At 36.5% G+C, this 16,972-nt stretch overlaps 1 protein-coding gene across 5 annotated transcripts in view; it reads left to right on the forward strand.

The window, feature by feature from the left end:
* Positions 1 to 16,972, forward strand: part of LOC138691274 (rho GTPase-activating protein 12-like) — an 87,072-nt gene that overhangs the window by 48,864 nt on the left and 21,236 nt on the right. For all 5 annotated transcript variants that reach the window (XM_069813110.1, XM_069813109.1, XM_069813108.1 and 2 more), the window contains 5 exons: positions 6,476 to 6,577; positions 8,547 to 8,725; positions 10,017 to 10,086; positions 14,217 to 14,360; positions 15,438 to 15,653. In XM_069813110.1, the coding sequence (XP_069669211.1) occupies positions 6,476 to 6,577; positions 8,547 to 8,725; positions 10,017 to 10,086; positions 14,217 to 14,360; positions 15,438 to 15,653 (711 nt within the window). The remainder of the gene's footprint in view (positions 1 to 6,475; positions 6,578 to 8,546; positions 8,726 to 10,016; positions 10,087 to 14,216; positions 14,361 to 15,437; positions 15,654 to 16,972) is intronic.

The following is a 16,972-nucleotide window of genomic DNA, read 5'->3' on the forward strand; positions in this document are numbered from 1 at the left end:
AACACAATGAATACTATTATGTTGAAATGTGAAATTGGCCAAGTAATTTTAGGCTATTTATAAAAATATAGGGAAAACGATGTAGTAGTTATTATTTTTATTTAAAAATTACGTAAAATTAAATTTTGATCCTTGCTGATACACAGTACAGTGTTAAAAATTAATCGAGGCATTAAGAAAATGTAGGCATGGTTATGAAATAAGTTTAGGCCTACTTAATGTAAAATCGGAGACGTTTTCGTGAAATGATGTGAGCTATTCATAGCTTAACTGTACTTATGGCTATATTAGGCCCTAATTAAATCACTTACAGGCTTAAACATTTTCGTACGTCACTTTTAATTTCAGTTAATGTGAAAAACTAGACTCATATATAGAGGCAAAAGCAAAAGTTCCGTCTAAACGACGCAATGGCAACACAAAGTATTATTCCCTAATAAGTAGACCTATATTAGCCAACGGCGTAGCTCAGTCGGCTAATACGCTTGCCTGCCAATTCGGAATTGCTCTCTGGCGCGGGTTCGGTCCCCGCTTGGACTGTTTACCTGGCTGGGTTTTTTTTCGAGGTTTTTCACAGCCGTAAGACGATTGTCAGGTAATCTGTGGCGAATGCTCGGCCTAATCTCACCAAATATCTCGCTATCACTACTTATATCGATGCTAAATACCTAGTAGTTGATGTAGCGTCGTTAAATAACCAAGTAAAAAAATAAGTACGTACCGGTATATTATAATATCATAGGAAAAAATATTGCGCCCCATCAGCCAGTGCATAAACATATGACATCATGCATCTTGTCTAGCAATTTTGAAATAATCTCAGCGGTGTTTTTTTAATTGGTAGGCTATTTTACGACGCTTTAACAACTGCAATTGTTATCTGGCGTCTGTGTAAGATGAAGGTGATAATGCCAGCGAAATGAGTACAGGGTCCAGCGGTGAAAGTTACCCAGCATTTGCTCTTGAAAGGTTGAGGAAAAACTCATTAAATACCTCAACCAAGATTTGAACCCAGGCCTTCTTGTTTCACAATCAGGAATGCCAACCTGTAGTCCACAGCGGTGGACTAAGATGTATCTTTTTTCCATAGTTATCTTCTTCTTCTTTTTCTTCTTCTTCTATCCCTTGTGCCTTGCAGCGTCGGGCCATAGTTATCAGCAGTATATAACAAAATAAAGAGAATGGGAAAGGTAAAGTTTATGAGAGAAGTTCATTACTTCCAATTACTAGGCTTGCGTCAAACTTCTTTATTTCCTTGCATGGTGTATTCACACTAATTTAGCATAGTCAAACAGACCTTAAGTCTCGATAATAATAATCATATTAAATATGTAAATGCGCAAACCTTTTCATTGTTAATTTCTCAGTATTATAAGACTAATTTTCTGTTTTCTCAACGTGTTCTCAACACAATATTAACCTTCTCGCAGTTTGCTTCCATGCATTCTTATAAAAGTAAAAATCACCACACGTCACGTACCTACCTTAATATTGACTTCGATAACTTAAGATGATGGTAATTATCTCTTCTTTAAGAAACGTTATAAAATGTTTATAAAACAACTCTCACACACTATTTATTAGTACAGAGTGATTTATATAGAACTGACACAATTTCTTTCATTAATTGTTTCAAAACGAATTGTGCTAGCGACAACTTATTATACCTAAAATATAGAGGAATTTTGGGAGATTATTTACCTCTATAGCAAATGTCGAAAATGTCCTCCATCCTGCATAAGGCACAACTCAACATGTCGTTCCATGTTACTGGCCACTCGTTGGAGGACTCTGTTGTCAATAGCTTGAATCTCCTGTGTGATGTTGTGCTTCAGATCGTCCAATGTCTGGGGACGTGTGGCGTAAACCCTGTCTTTTAAGTAACCCCATAGAAAGAAGTCCGGCGTTGTCAAATCCGGAGATCTCGGTGGCCACAGGTTCCTGGAAATTATTCGGTCGTCAAAGAAACTTGCAATTAGTTCCACGGATTCATTTGATGTATGGCATGTAGCGCCATCTTGCTGAAAATATCCTTGACTCAGCTCTACATCGTCCAGTTGCTCAACAAACTCCATGAAAATCAGTCGGTACTCTGCAGTGTTCACAGTCTGGTTAAACAAATTGGCCCCACTATTCTCTGTGCGGATATTGCGCACCAAACTCCAATTTTAACCGGGTGCATAGGTGCTTCATGGATGACATGTGGAACACCAAATTCTCTCTGGTATGACCTTAGAGTAGCTGTAATTGAATTCGTAATCCAGCATTGCTTCACAAGGAAGAGTCGTTGATTTAATGTGTACTGCATTTTCACGTTGACACAAAATGTCGAAAACAGCTGCCAACAATAGGAATAAAACATAAACATCTGCGCATCTAGTGCTGCCAACAATAGGAATAAAACATAAACGTCTGCGCATCTAGTGACAAGGAATCGAAACTCCAGAACATTCTGCTTAATTTGGTGCTAAAATTGGGTCAGTGCTGCCAACAATAGGAATAAAACATAAACATCTGCGCATCTAGTGACAAGGAATCGAAACTCCAGAACATACTGCTTAATTTGGTGCTAAAATTGGGTCATTGAATGAATTTCCAACGGAATAATTGAAGAAAGAAATGCTGCAGTTCTATATAAATCACTCTGTAGAATAAATGCGACTTCCACAATTTTATTTCCATTCATATTTCAATAGCCCAAGAGTTATGATGTCATTCATTGTAGCGAAGATTCTCTCTGGCTTTATGTTCTAGGGGACATTGTTCAGCCCATTCCAAGTAACTTGCCTCTAGATGTATGAAAAAAGGGCTTCAATTATCGTTAATTTCGTCCACAAAACTGTTACGGTTATCGGAACGACAATAATCTAATCATAAACGCATGTTTTAAGAACAATTTGACAGCAGAAAGTCACACCTTCCATTTAGCTTATGTCTTTGAACAATACCACGTATAATGTATTACAAGAAATACCATCCTTCAACTCAATCTCATCGATTTTATTGAACAAGAAAATATTAAATCTGTTAAGGTGCATCTACACGGTTCAACTTTTCTTTCAACTTTACATGTTCAAGCAATGCATGCAAGATTTATATTTAATATTATTAATAATTACTGTATGTACATAGTGAAGATGACGTTAAAACGACACACCATGTACTGTAGGTACAAAATCTTCATGCATCTTAATTGAACGCGCGCTTTAAACTTGATTCTTTCATATTTTTCTCAGATTGCATGCCTACGCGCATGGAAAATTGTACCGTGTAGGTGTAGATGCAGCTTTACGTTTTTATAGGATTGAAACAGAAGATCTTTTTTGATGGGATATCTTGTTTATCGACCTTGACACCGAAAACTGACAGCTGACAGCTGACACGCTCTTAGACGCACGCTACATTAGGTTTGCAGAATATTACCGTCACGTATTCAAGCAAAACTCGTAAAACTCGCATCCTAAAATAAACATTAGCAATAAAACTAATGTACAGACCCAGAAAAAAATGGGCTGCCTAATTTTACTATGTTCCAGGTACAACGCATGGCGTATGTGCAGTAAACAAGAGCGCCTAAATATATGCTACATGTGGATAGTGTTGCGAAGCTTGTTGCCTACATTCAGGAAGACTCCTACCAAGATTCGGTCCATATATTTTTATTTCCGTATCTGTACAACAATCATGGTTGTAAACTGTCACATCAACTGATGGACGTCTTAAAATGTTTCTTTGACGCATTCTTTCTTTAGTTGAAATATTCAAAACAAAAACTTTTATACTGTCCATTATTTATTTTAAATATCGACAATGCAATTATTGAAGTTAGAAGTTTGAAAATTTGGAGGTGTAACATGCCATTTTTCTTCTTGGCGGACTTCAGTATGAGCGGCAGCTGAAGGAAATTCTTGAATTGCTTGTTGATTATTTCTCTTTCTCGACTGAATGTTCTATCTTGCCTAGAATCAGATTTGCAATCGGGTTCGAAGCATCGAATAGGTACTCCATAAAATTGAAGGCTCACACTTGTAAGATATCTCTGAGAAATATCTCAAAGCAACTTTTTCTGTAGGCTAATAGTAGATATATTCTTTTTCTCATACCAACTTCCAAACTTTTCGCAAGTTTTCTTGTACCCATTTTCTCTATCGGATTTTCAGGTTCCTTCATTTTAAACCGATTTCTTGATAACTTTTCTTGCAACAACCTTCGTTTTGGATAAGGTGTGTGGTGTGTAATACGTGGCTAAAGAGAAAGACAGGCTTCGACACGAATTGGAGTCACGTGATTATCATGGTCTAGTCATGGCCATCTTGACATTCGCCTATGTTCAGAGTTCTAAAAAACAAAGGAATAGCTATATTAAACTCATGTTAAATGTGCATTTATATATAAATTTGTTCAATGTTGGCCATGTTATGACTAAGAATGTGACGTCGCGCCCTGGCCTGCCAATAGGCTACTAATGACGTTCAACATAACAGTGGAGTTGTAAACAACTGCATAGTAACCAGTATTCATTTGAAACATTACTTTTTCTACGACGTCTGAACAATAAAATCAATTAATTTTTCCTTCGCTGAAATAATCATTTTCACGCGGCTGACCAAAAAATCTTATATGCAATGCGTGCGAAAAGTGCCTTAAGCACTCGACATATCTACCGACGTCTCGTGCGTAAATTATTCCCTTTTCGCTAATTATTACTTGAATAGCTATTTTGCGTTTATAGCTAATTTATTACCAAAAAACACGGCTTGCAGATAAGATAATAAAAATAGCCCCTGCCCCTCATATGTTGTAAGCTCTAAACTACATAATATTTAATTTGTGTATGGTTGTGTTATTGCAACTGATCGCGTCATGAATGTTGTAGTCCGGAAAAGGGATATAACGGGTGAAACTGTTCTTTGCGCTACTGCAACTCGTATTCTGTGTCTAGCTGTCTTTTTAAAAGTGCCTTAGAAGGGCTGCATCCGAAACAACTTTCAGCCTTCACACTGTTGTAATCGTACTGCGCACCAAAAATAACCTCAGAAGATTCTTATAAACTCAGAATGACATGTTGAAAAGAAATAAATAAAGACGAACCAGACTGGTCTAAAACTCGAGATTTCTTCATTAAAATTCCATAGTTACTATTCGGGCTACTACAGCTCTTGCCACCAGCTTAGTCTCAGGCAGCGAGTTGGATTCCTTATCCAGGCTGCGCAGGGCGTGGGTTCGAATCCGTCTTGGGCCGATTACTGCTTGCTTTCAGACATTTTCCTCGACTGTAAGGAAAATGTCAGGTAATTTCATGGATTGACCTCGGACTCATTTTGTCAAAACATAATTTATGTGTTATTCCATCGACGCTGGAAACCAAGCAGTTGGTGCAGCTTCATTAAATGAACGATTAAAAAACTGGAGCTCGTTGATAGTAGTAGAAAGAAGATGGACAACTAAAAGTTGGCAGTCCTCAACTTTCGCTATACTCAGCAATCCTTAATAGTTAATTAATTTGATTTCGTTATATCTCGTTTTACATGATCAACTATCCCTTTCCAGTCTTGAGTTCTTGGCTGTATTGTGTTTTATGGTGGAATGTTGTGCGAGACATTCATTTGCTTGTGTGAAGTCATCTCACCAAGCACACTTCTGAATCATTAATAAACAGTAATATGTTCAATTGCTTTCTTATTGTGCGAAATACAAAGGAGAATTGTTATGATACCGGTACCACAAAATATCGATTTAGAGATTTTGGCGGGAATATATGTTTTCTATATCTCTGATATCGGCAAAGTGATTTTGGGCATGTTAACTCTTCACACAGATTTCTTGTAAACTGTTAGTAATAATTAATAATATTTTATCCATAGCTGGTATCTAAACCGGTCTTAATTTTACGTCCTTATAACGTATCTCATATGCCTAAATGTGTTGACATTTTTCTTGTTTTTATGTAAAAGAAATTGGTTGTGTATAATGTATGTATATTGTAACATTTTTCTGACAGGAATTTCTTCTCGGTTATTTAAATTTCTGTGGCAAAGGATTTGTTTCGTGTCAGCAATTTCCTTATCTTCATGCTTTTTCTCTTTCTTTTTTCGCTGTAAGAAATTGTATTAGTTAATGGAAATTTGATTATTTGATTTGGAAGTTTTGATTTATTATTGATAAATGTGCCAGCATCCATGGTTTCTAGTTCCCTGTCAGCTTTTTAATTGCTATTCATTGAATTTGAATATATGTATCTTTGTGTAGATATGTATAAATAAATAATGACATTTTAGTGACGTGCTTTCTGTGATAAGAGATCGCTAATCCAAGATTACAGATATTCTTTCTTCTGACATGTCTGTCCGTGTAAGAGGTATTTTGTTGTACTGAATTTTGAACGAACTTGCATCTGAAAATTTAAAACATACTTGTATGTGTGCATAGCAGTTGCATTGTTCGAATGTAATGTCAATATGTTAATTTTTTTCAGTGGTTCTCATCAAATGATTCAGAGGGCCGTGTTTACTTTTTTGAAGAAAATAGTCATGAGTCAACATGGGCCTTACCGGAACTCACCATTACTGTGTGTGATGTAAGTATTACATGTGTCTTAAATCCTGTTCTTTAAGTTCTCTTATGTTCACATTTATGTTGACCTTCATGGTATGATGCACTATATTATTGCTTTTGCTCTTTTTAATTAAATACATTTTATTGTACAGGAATACGTACTTGATAGTTGTGATTGCTTTTTGTGTGTAGTTTTATTTAAATTTATTCACATACCTAGGTTTTTTTTATAAGTTACTGGGTATCAAATACGTATACATATTCTACTAGTATATTTTTGTTAAGACTTAGATGTTATTGTGTTAATGTACAAAGAACTTTATATACATACTGAAATGAAGAAGTGTCAAGATATTAAAAAATAGGCTGAAAACTATTACTGTAGGCAGTAGTGTACATTAAGAAATGACACAAATACGGATAGTGACTTGAGCTATTGTGACAGCAAAGTGTGTTGTGGCAGTCAAATTGTAATGTTATAGTGGCAATGAAAAGTTTTTGATGTGACAGTGAAAAGAGTTATAGTGACACTGAAAAGTGTCAGTGCAGTGAGGTGAGGGTAAAATGAGTGTGATGAATGATTATCTGTTCTAAAATATACGTGTGCATGTATGGCTATGTATATTATGTACTAAAATCAACCAAGTGTGATAGCCCTGGAGACCAAGTGCCTTGATATCAGGAGGTCAGGCGTTCGATCTCCCAAGACCGGCAATCCTAACAGAAATTTTTCGTTGTCTTCCTCAGTCACACCAGACAAATGCTGGAATTGTTCCTTAAAATATGGGCCACGACAGGAAAGTTTTCTATTTAGATTTCCTGAGTATTTACATTTGTACACACAAGTATTTATATATTTACCGATAAGTCTTCAGATTTATACCCTATTTTTATTCTTACATTAATTAATTTGTTTTGTTATCTGTTATACAAAGTGGGTCAAAAGTCACTTTCCCCAATATTCGTTCTTAGGTTTCATACTTGTACACATATACAGATGTCATAACTTGAACAAATGAATAGCTGATGTAATAAGTGGTGGGTTGACAACCATATTCGTGCATCAACTGTTTTTCCAATGTCATGTCTTGTTATTGTTTTGTTTTGTGTTTATTGTGTTCGGTTGCATCTGTACGCAATAACTGCTAGTTTCTTGCATTCTACATGAAACCAATCCTGACTTTTGGAAAACAATTCTATGGATTGATGAAGCCACATTTAAACTAAATGGCAAAGTGAACCGGGGCAATTGTGTTTGCTGGGCCAGTGAAAATCCACTTGAAATTATCTCAAAAGAATTAAACACTCCAGTGTGACTGTTTGGGGTGGCATTTAAAGTGAGTTATGTTCTGCCATCTGTAAATCAGTGTCTAAACATTGTGAATTGTGTATCGAGAAACAGGGCCTCCATTTTGAACAAAATCTGTAAAGGAATGTGTAGTCAAATGTAAATTAAATGTAAGGAAGTGTTTGGGGAAAGCGACTTTTGACCCACCCTGTATATATCTGGTGAAAACTCATTCGTAGTTAATAAATATTAATTCGTTCATAGGATAACTCTGTGATAAATTTCCCCCTGGAAATCAAATTTCTCCCTTCCTGAGATTTCAGTTTTAATGTGTGAGAGTAGTGGCAAATACATTTTTGCTGATCTTTCTCTCTCTCTCTCTCTCTGATTCAGCTTTATGTAGAATTATTTACTTGCTATGAATCTACAGTACCAGACCTCTGCTTTACTTCACTTACAGAGAAAGTCAGCTACCCTTCTTCTTCTTCATCACAATATATAGATTTGTGCTTGCAGATGTGGGGTTTCGTAACAGTCATGGCAACTATTCGATCACCAAGAATAATGTGTGTTTATTTTAAGAATGAAGCTATGTGGAAGCAATGTTCCTAATTGTTAGATATTCTTAAACATTTTGGAACGTAATGGGAATTTAACATGCCTTCAGCATATGTAATAATTTTCTTTTCATTGCTTGTTGAAGAGTCCATCTACTGCTAAACCACCACCTATTGAACCACCCACAAGCAAGAAGAAACCAGAACCAAATGAAAAGCAGCTCGAATCGGTACAATTACGCGCAGAGCATCTGGCTGCTGAGCTTGAAAACAAGACTCAGTTCCGCATGGCCAAGGCTCATTCCATGGTCCTGGTCGATTCCAGGTAAATTACAAGTTTTAAAGTCTTCATTTGTTTATGTATGTCTCATATTCAATATTTTCATGTACTTTGCTTTACTCGATTTGGAACTTTCAATATAATTTTTTCGTTACAACGTTAGTTTACTCGTATAATGTATTTTGATCAAATTTATCATTCAATAGAATATGTATTACTTTATGTTTATCCATTATTCCAGTGAGATTTTAAATATAAATGCTTTGTATACTATATGATTTTAAGGAAAATCTGTATGTGAATCTGAATAAATAAATAGTAATAATTTAGTTGATGAAAGAGTAATGGAACGGAGAAAAATTCTCTCCGGCGCCGGGATTTGAACCCGGGTTTTCAGCTCTACGTGCTGACGCTTTATCCACTAAGCCACACCGGATACCACCCCAGCGTCGGACAGAATCGTCTCAGATTCAGCTCCAACTCTTGGGTTCCCTCTAGTGGCCGCCCTCTGCACTACGCCATAGATGTCTATGAACGTAGGACTGAAGTCCACACATGTGCTGAGGTGCATTCGTTATGAGTGACTAGTTGGCCGGGATCCGACGGAATAAGCGCCGTCTTAAATCACGAAGTGATTTACGCATATCATATATATTATTTTAATGTACCGAAGTACATATGATATTTCCATGCAGATATTCTGCGTCATCATACGATGAAAGAGTAATGGAATGGTACATTAAAATAATATATATGATAAGCGTAAATCACTTCGTGATTTAAGACGGCGCTTATTCCGTCGGATCTCGGCCAACTAGTCACTCATAATGAGTGCACCTCAGCACATGTGTGGACTTTAGTCCTACATTCATAGACATCTATGACGTAGTGCAGAGAGCGGCCACTAGAGGGAACCCAAGAGTTGGAACTTAAATTGAGATGATTCTGTCCGACGCCGGGGTGGGTATCTGGTGTGGCTTAGTGGATAAAGCGTCAGCACGTAGAGCTGAAAACCCGGGTTCAAATCCCGGCGCCGGAGAGAATTTTTCTCCGTTCCATTACTCTTTCATCGTATGATGACTCAGAATATCTGCATGGAAATATCATATGTACTTCGGTACATTAAAATAATATATATAAATAATTTAGTTGTCAACTGACTTTTGGGATACTCTGTATTAGTTAAATAAAGTAGGAGATTGTGGACATCCCTGTCTAGCATCTTGAATAATCCTTCTTGTTTTTCTTAATTAAATATTAGTATCTTTATTTCAATAAACTTGCAGTGTGCAATTTAATATTTAAGTAAACACTGGTCTCATCTTATAATTGACAGGGGATCGCAGGCTTCAAGCAAATCATCTTCAATTCCTAGAAATTGGCCACAATTATGGGATGGAGATCTGGTAAGCAATTTGAAATATCTCTTTAGACATCCATATACATCCATATTTGTATGCTAAAAGTTAGTTGTGAGATTTCTTGACTGTTAATGTCCATAAAACCGGACATATCAAAAAAATTTCACTGACATGTTTAAAGATTTCATAATCAAATCGATGTGGCATAAAATAGATCTGTTATTTCAGAAACTTGGCAATAGAACTTGTTAACGTTTAACTTTGATTATCATCATCTTAGTGATGTGTTTTGATCCATTTTGTAACACGTTTTTATCCAATCATATCTCTTTATTAATTTTTTTGACAGTGGATGTAATTTCTACTGTGTGTTTTTCTGGCGTCGAACATGGGAATGTAACATTGCCATAGGAAACCTGTGTATAAAAACAATGAAGACATAACTTAATAAGTGGGGCCATATTTAGAAATATAATCGCACTAGTGATGCTCAGCTAGCATGTTGTCATAGCCCTATTAACATACAGTTTTCTTACTGTATGACTATCTGTACTGTGCTTTGACTAATCAATCATAAAGTATGTTCTCTTGTTTTAGAAATTGTCAAAGTCTGCTAATTTCTAACCACGGCCCACTATTTAAGTTACTTCAGCATTGTTTTGTGGCAATGTTAAACCTTTATGTCCTATATAGTCCTATACCAAGAAAAACACACAGTATAATAATTTCTGTAGAATTTAATTTATTTTGTGATCTAGCAAAGTATTCTTCTGTTCTTTTTTTTTTTTACTTGGTTGTTTAATGATGCTGTATAAAAAACTCGGTTATTTAGTGGCATTGGGATTGGTGATAGCGAGATGGTATTTGACGAGATGAGGCCGAGGATTCGCCATAGATTATCTGACATTTGCCTTACGATTGGGAAAAACCTCGGAAAAAACTCAACCAGGTAATCAGCTTAAGCGGGGATCGAACCCGTGCCAGAGCGCAACTTCGGATCGGCAGGCAAGCACCTTAGCCGACTGAGCTACACCAGTGGTTTTCATCTGTTCTTAGATATTTCTGTGTATTTAAATGAAATGCAGGGTTAGTAGTAGCACTAATTATTTTTGTGGAAATGTCAAGAATTCCAATAAAAGGAAGGTAAAATAGCAGAGAAGACAATGCAGCACGAGACGGAAGGATGTAATGAAAGGATGTCAGTGAGGAAGTGGAGGGAAGGAAATGGTCTTTTGGTTCCTGGGACGTAATCACGTAGATTGTCGCACTTGTGATATCACTCGTTGACTGAATAGAGATTGTAAATAAAAATGTGATTTTAAGGTCAATATTCTTAGTAGTAACAAAATGCAGCTTTTGAACAGTGGCCCAGAAGTGGCTTCACCCAGCTGTAGTACATCCATATCAGAAATTACAGCTAGTACTTTTACGAGTTGTGAAGGGAAACAAGGCCATTATACCAGTGATAATGTACAAACAGGAATTTTTCTTCTGAAAAGTATTTTGGAATTATGTGTGAATTTTTTTTTCAAAAAATCTAAAAATAATGGCCCTAGGGAGCTGTTAAAAATAGCAGTAATGTTAAATAAAACATCGCAACAAATTAGAAGTATATATGATCTAGAATATCAGTTTAAATAATCGTGTGAATGTAGGAACGTACTGGTATTTTCAGACGAGTAAGTAAATTTCAACAAGTATCATGAACGTTAAATCAAATATTCAAGCCTCAGAAACTTAGGAAAGCTTCAAAATGTAATATACTAGGGCATTCGATAAGTAATGTAAATCAGTGTTCCTAGTGGTAACCATTGAAATCTTGTACTGTGTAATAGAGCAGCAATTGTTTCATAAATTTACAATATTGAAAGTCTCGAAATAGCCATATTTTGTAAATACAGTGGCTGTTTCTGATTTATAGTAAACAATACAGCCCTAAAGATACGAACAAAGGTGGAAGAGAAAAACGTGCAACTAATTGCTTTAGGGCATTACAAGAAGCCTGTGGGAGCGGGGTCCTACCATACTGAACTATTGCAAGTTGGGTGGAAGCAAGGCATTTGCTTTCAATCAAGAGTTGATATCTGAAGAGCTTTAGATTGACAAGTGAGAGAGATATCCAGAAATGCTGCTGCAGATGGAGTCCGCCATCTTCCAAGAATTTGGCAACGTGTTGTTGACATGGCAGGAGACTATTATGTAATGTCAAAAGTAACCTAAATAAATTTAGTGTGAAATTTATGTTGCCATTACCCTAGTATATAACAGTTTACAATTCTAACATTAACTTATGGTAGTTAAGTTAGACTACTTCAGAAAGAAGACTTATCAAGATTAAATTTCTTTCAAGAACAGCTAAGGTAGTTACGTTTTGATAGATAAAAAAAGAGAAAACTCTAAAGGAACTAGATCATGCCCCTTCCCGATAAAATAAATAAGTGGGTATTGGATGTAACATATTACAAGAATAAACTAATACAGATAATAATACTGCTGATCCAGAGAGAGAATGTTTTAGTCAGCGATGAGGATAAAATTATACTTGTCACTGTTTCTGGAAAAGGCGATATTTCTAGGAAATGATAAGAATGTTTTCAGCAGAAGTTACGTTTAGTAGTTTTTCAGAATATACATTTAATTATTTAGGAATATAAGTATAACAGCTATCATGTGTTAAACCTAGTTTTCATTTTAACACATGAAGGTTGTTGTTACAAATGTATCCCTAAGTAATACAAAGTGTTACAAGTGTGTATAGTGGAACACAGACTTCTGAAGTGTTCAAGGTCGTACGTAGTTTCGGTCGCTTACCCACCCTCCTCACGAACTTTTCCCTTTGCAAGTTACACTGCAAAAAATAATCTCGTCAGTCTCCTTGTGTTCATCTCGTCCATTCATTCTTGATCATCTCAGTTCCTTTTAGGCCTATAGGTCGTTTATAATTTACTAGTGAGCGTCTCGTCAATTGTGAAAGAAGGCTTATGAAATAGTGTTGTAGTAACACGAGATAATCAGGAGAAAGTAACTGATAAGACGATCAGGAGTGATTAAATGATTGGGGCGAAAGTGACAAGAGATGATAAAAAAAGATTTAAGACAATGGGAAGGAAAATAAAATCCGGAACTATTAGGGTAGAACGACTGACGAGACGGCGTGAAATAACAGATTGCTGAGAACGTTTTAATAGGGACATAGCTGAAAGGACAATCAGAACTGAATTAATTTGATCAGAAAAAAATTACTGAAGAAACAACTGTAAGTGAAATGAAGGGAAGAAAAAAAAGATTGACGAGATTAATAATAGGCCTAGTAAACTGATTGAAGGAACGATCAAGAGGAAAATTAGATGATGGACGAGACTATGAAACGGAAAATGAATCATGAGATGGTTAGGAGAACGGAAAGGTGGGCATGGATCATTTTGTAGGGACTCAATCGCGTCAATACAAACATTTCTTAAAATGTTTAAACTAACACCAAAAGCTGTTGCCATAACTCTGAGTTTTATTGGAAGAAATAGCTGATGACTCACTGCTAGAAAGATATTAAAAATATTTGTAAACATAAAAAATGATCTATTTAGTCTGGCTACGCATATTTAGACTGTGAAGCATACTCGAACAATAATAGTATTTATTAAACACAAGTTATACAACTTTCAGACTTTTTTTTATTTGTTCTGGACACCTGGCTTAGGATCTCACAGAGTGACTGTGATTATGGAACATTGGTGGAATGACAATGATGAGGGGAAATGGGAGAACTCCGATAAAAAACCCTCGCGCCCACTTTGTTCACCATCCAGACAGGGATCGAACTCGGGTCGCCACGGTGCAAGGCAGAGAGACTAATCACTCGGCCACAAGTTATTGAATGCTTGAAAAAGTGTCTACATATATAAAATAGAATAACACAGCTATACGAGTACACATAACACAGAAGAGCACAGCACAAGCTTAGACAGGATACTGAATTTCGGTTTTGTCTTTGCAGTGTAGGAAGTTCAGATTTTTACAGTAGATCCGGTCCACAACCCATTAGGGTGGTAGGAGGGTGAGTAAGTTTGCAGTAAGAAGAAGGGAAAATGTGTGACCTTGGCAACCATAAATGCTTGTGGACGACTATAATCAAGATGTATGTATAAAATTATTATTTTCATGTGCTTCAATTACAGTGCGTGTTAAAAGAGGGGACACTGAACAGGACGAAAATAACGGAAAATGGCAAGAAATTGCGCAAGAACTGGGCTCCAGCGCATGTTGTACTCACAGAACTCTTTCTGCTCTTCTTCAAGGATGCTAAAACGTTTGCCTCCATGGTAAGTTAGTAAAATTAGCTTTTATTTTATCATTATATGTAATGAAGTGTAGTGGCAATATCGTGCTGTACCAGTGGTCTATGTATAACAATTCTTCAATCGCAAATTTGGTAATTAAATGAAGACTAAAGAAAATGTATACAATCTGTTCATAATACTTCTTGTAATAAGAGAATTAAAGTGCTAAGTTGAAACACAGGAGTAGCACTGTATTTACTGCTATTCCGTAGTATTTGGTCAAGATTAGACATAAGAGAGGAACTGACCGTGTATGGCACTGCTTATTGATAACAGATTTTAATAATTTGAAGGAAAAATTGTTCCAGGGCCGGGAATCGAACCCAGGACCTTTGGCTGAGCACCCCAATGCTCTACTGACTGAGCTACCCAGGAACTATACCAGACACTGGCTCATTTTTCCCCTTTATATCCACATACCTTAAGTGGGCTGACAAGACGTCAAAGACCCAACATTGAGTGCACACAAACTCTGTGCGACTTGAATTGTGGTTTTCTGTTAATGAACATTGACGTATATTATATAAATCTGGCTTTCAGGTATAGCTCCCTGTGAAGTTGACTTCAATAATTTCAAGGGAAAAATTGTTCTGGGGCCGGGTATCTAACCCGGGACCTTTGGCTGAGTGTGCCAACACTCTACTGACTGAGCTACCCAGGAACTGTTTTTCCTTTCATATCCACATACCTCAAGGGGGCTAACAAGATGTCAAAGACTCAACATTGAGTGCACACAAACTGTGTGACTTGAATTGTGGCTTTATGTTTAAGCCTCCCCCCCCCCCATTTTTATTAATCAAGTTAACCCCAGAAGTGAATTATACCCCAGTTTACACTATGGAAAATAGTTCATTTCAGAGGATATAAGGAAGGAATATGCCACGTGATATACTCTATAAGGTTCTTTTAAAGAATCTTACCCACCTCTCCTCGAGAAAAAAAAACTGAAATGACGCCCCTGGTTATGCAAATTGGTGATCCTGAAAGCTATCACTGCTGCTTGTCAGGTTGTTACTTGATATGTGCACAAATATATTGTAGCTTGTTGGATTTTCACAGAAAAACAGTCAAGGGAAGAGTGCGTCGAGTGCAGCCCATCCTGAGTTTTCTGTAGACTTGAATGGTGCATTGTTGGAGCATGGTGAGAAGGCGTCAAGTCGTCGCAACGTGTTTCTGGTGTCAACAGTCCTCGGTTTGCAAGTACTTCTTCAGTGTGAGAATGCTCAGCAGGAAGAAGAATGGTATCAGTCTATCAAGAAAGCCATAGAGAATCTGGTGAGTGAAACCTTACAGTAAGACATCTCCATATAGAAAGTTGGCATTTAGTCTGAAATCAAATTGCTTTATGTACATTGAGTGTTGAGAAATACTACCAGTTCTACTATAATGACTACCAGTACCACTGTTGATACTACTACTGGCAGTAGCTTGTATGCAGGAGGAAGTATAACGGTAATACTTACACATGTGCCACTTATCATGTCAGCAGATGTAGATGCCACAGGATGTTGCACCAGCACACTTTACTCTTACTGTATGGCACTTCCTACATCTTGCATATCCCAGGTGATGGATCGGAAGAGGATGTCTGGTTGAATGACCAGCCTGCTCCCCAGATTTGATACCTCTTGATTACATTTTTGGAGACATATCAAAAGCCTCTTTTACGAGACACCAGCAAAATAACTATAAACACTTTTAGCCATGTTATTTGCATCACTTGATTGATCTAAATATGGTGGTCGCCAGTTCGAGTAACTTTTGATGCGATACAAAATTACTTGTTAAGTTCATGTAAACTTTTCCTACTTAAATTTTGAGACAAATTGCTATTACTTCATTAGTATATCACTGTTGTTGAATAGTAATCTCGTATGTCAAAATACACAATTCTATTTTATTGGGGAGAAAAAAAAAATTAATATCTTGATAACGAACAAATATCTGACATAAGAGGGTATTTAAATATCTTCTTATAAAGTATTTATCCATGCCTGAACATAAGATAATATTAGGTACCCTCCACAAAACTGGCTTCATTTATACACCGACGGATCCTTGATCTCCAGAGAACAAGGTGCCGGTGCAGGTGTTACGTGCTTTCTCTTCTCACTTTATAGATCTCTTGGATATGGAACAACAAGTTTTGATGGTGAAATCATTGCAATAAGTGAATGTCTCAGGAATCTTCTATGCCACATCAATAAATTTAGGAATGCAGTTATATTGTCAGACTCCAAAGCTGCTATTCTATCAATCGTCTCTAAACACACACCTTCATCTCAAACAGCAGAAATAACTAAAATGCTCTCTCAATTAATATCACTCAATAAAAGAATTGTATTCCAATGGATTCCATCCCATTGTGGAATCCTGGGAAACGAGAATGTGGATGCTTTAGCAAAGAAGGGCAGCACTGCTACTTACAGACCTGTTACTAAATCTACGTATTACTCTGTGAAGAGATTTATTAAGTCTACATACTTAGACTTCAACAAACAAAATTTGATAACACAATCCCAAGGGAAAAAATTGAACTCTGTGCATCAAAATCCACAGTTAATTCCCGATTTACCACGAAAATCGTGTGTAGC

This window comes from Periplaneta americana, chromosome 16 (genome assembly GCF_040183065.1).
Source record: "Periplaneta americana isolate PAMFEO1 chromosome 16, P.americana_PAMFEO1_priV1, whole genome shotgun sequence".
Taxonomy (NCBI): domain Eukaryota; kingdom Metazoa; phylum Arthropoda; class Insecta; order Blattodea; family Blattidae; genus Periplaneta; species Periplaneta americana.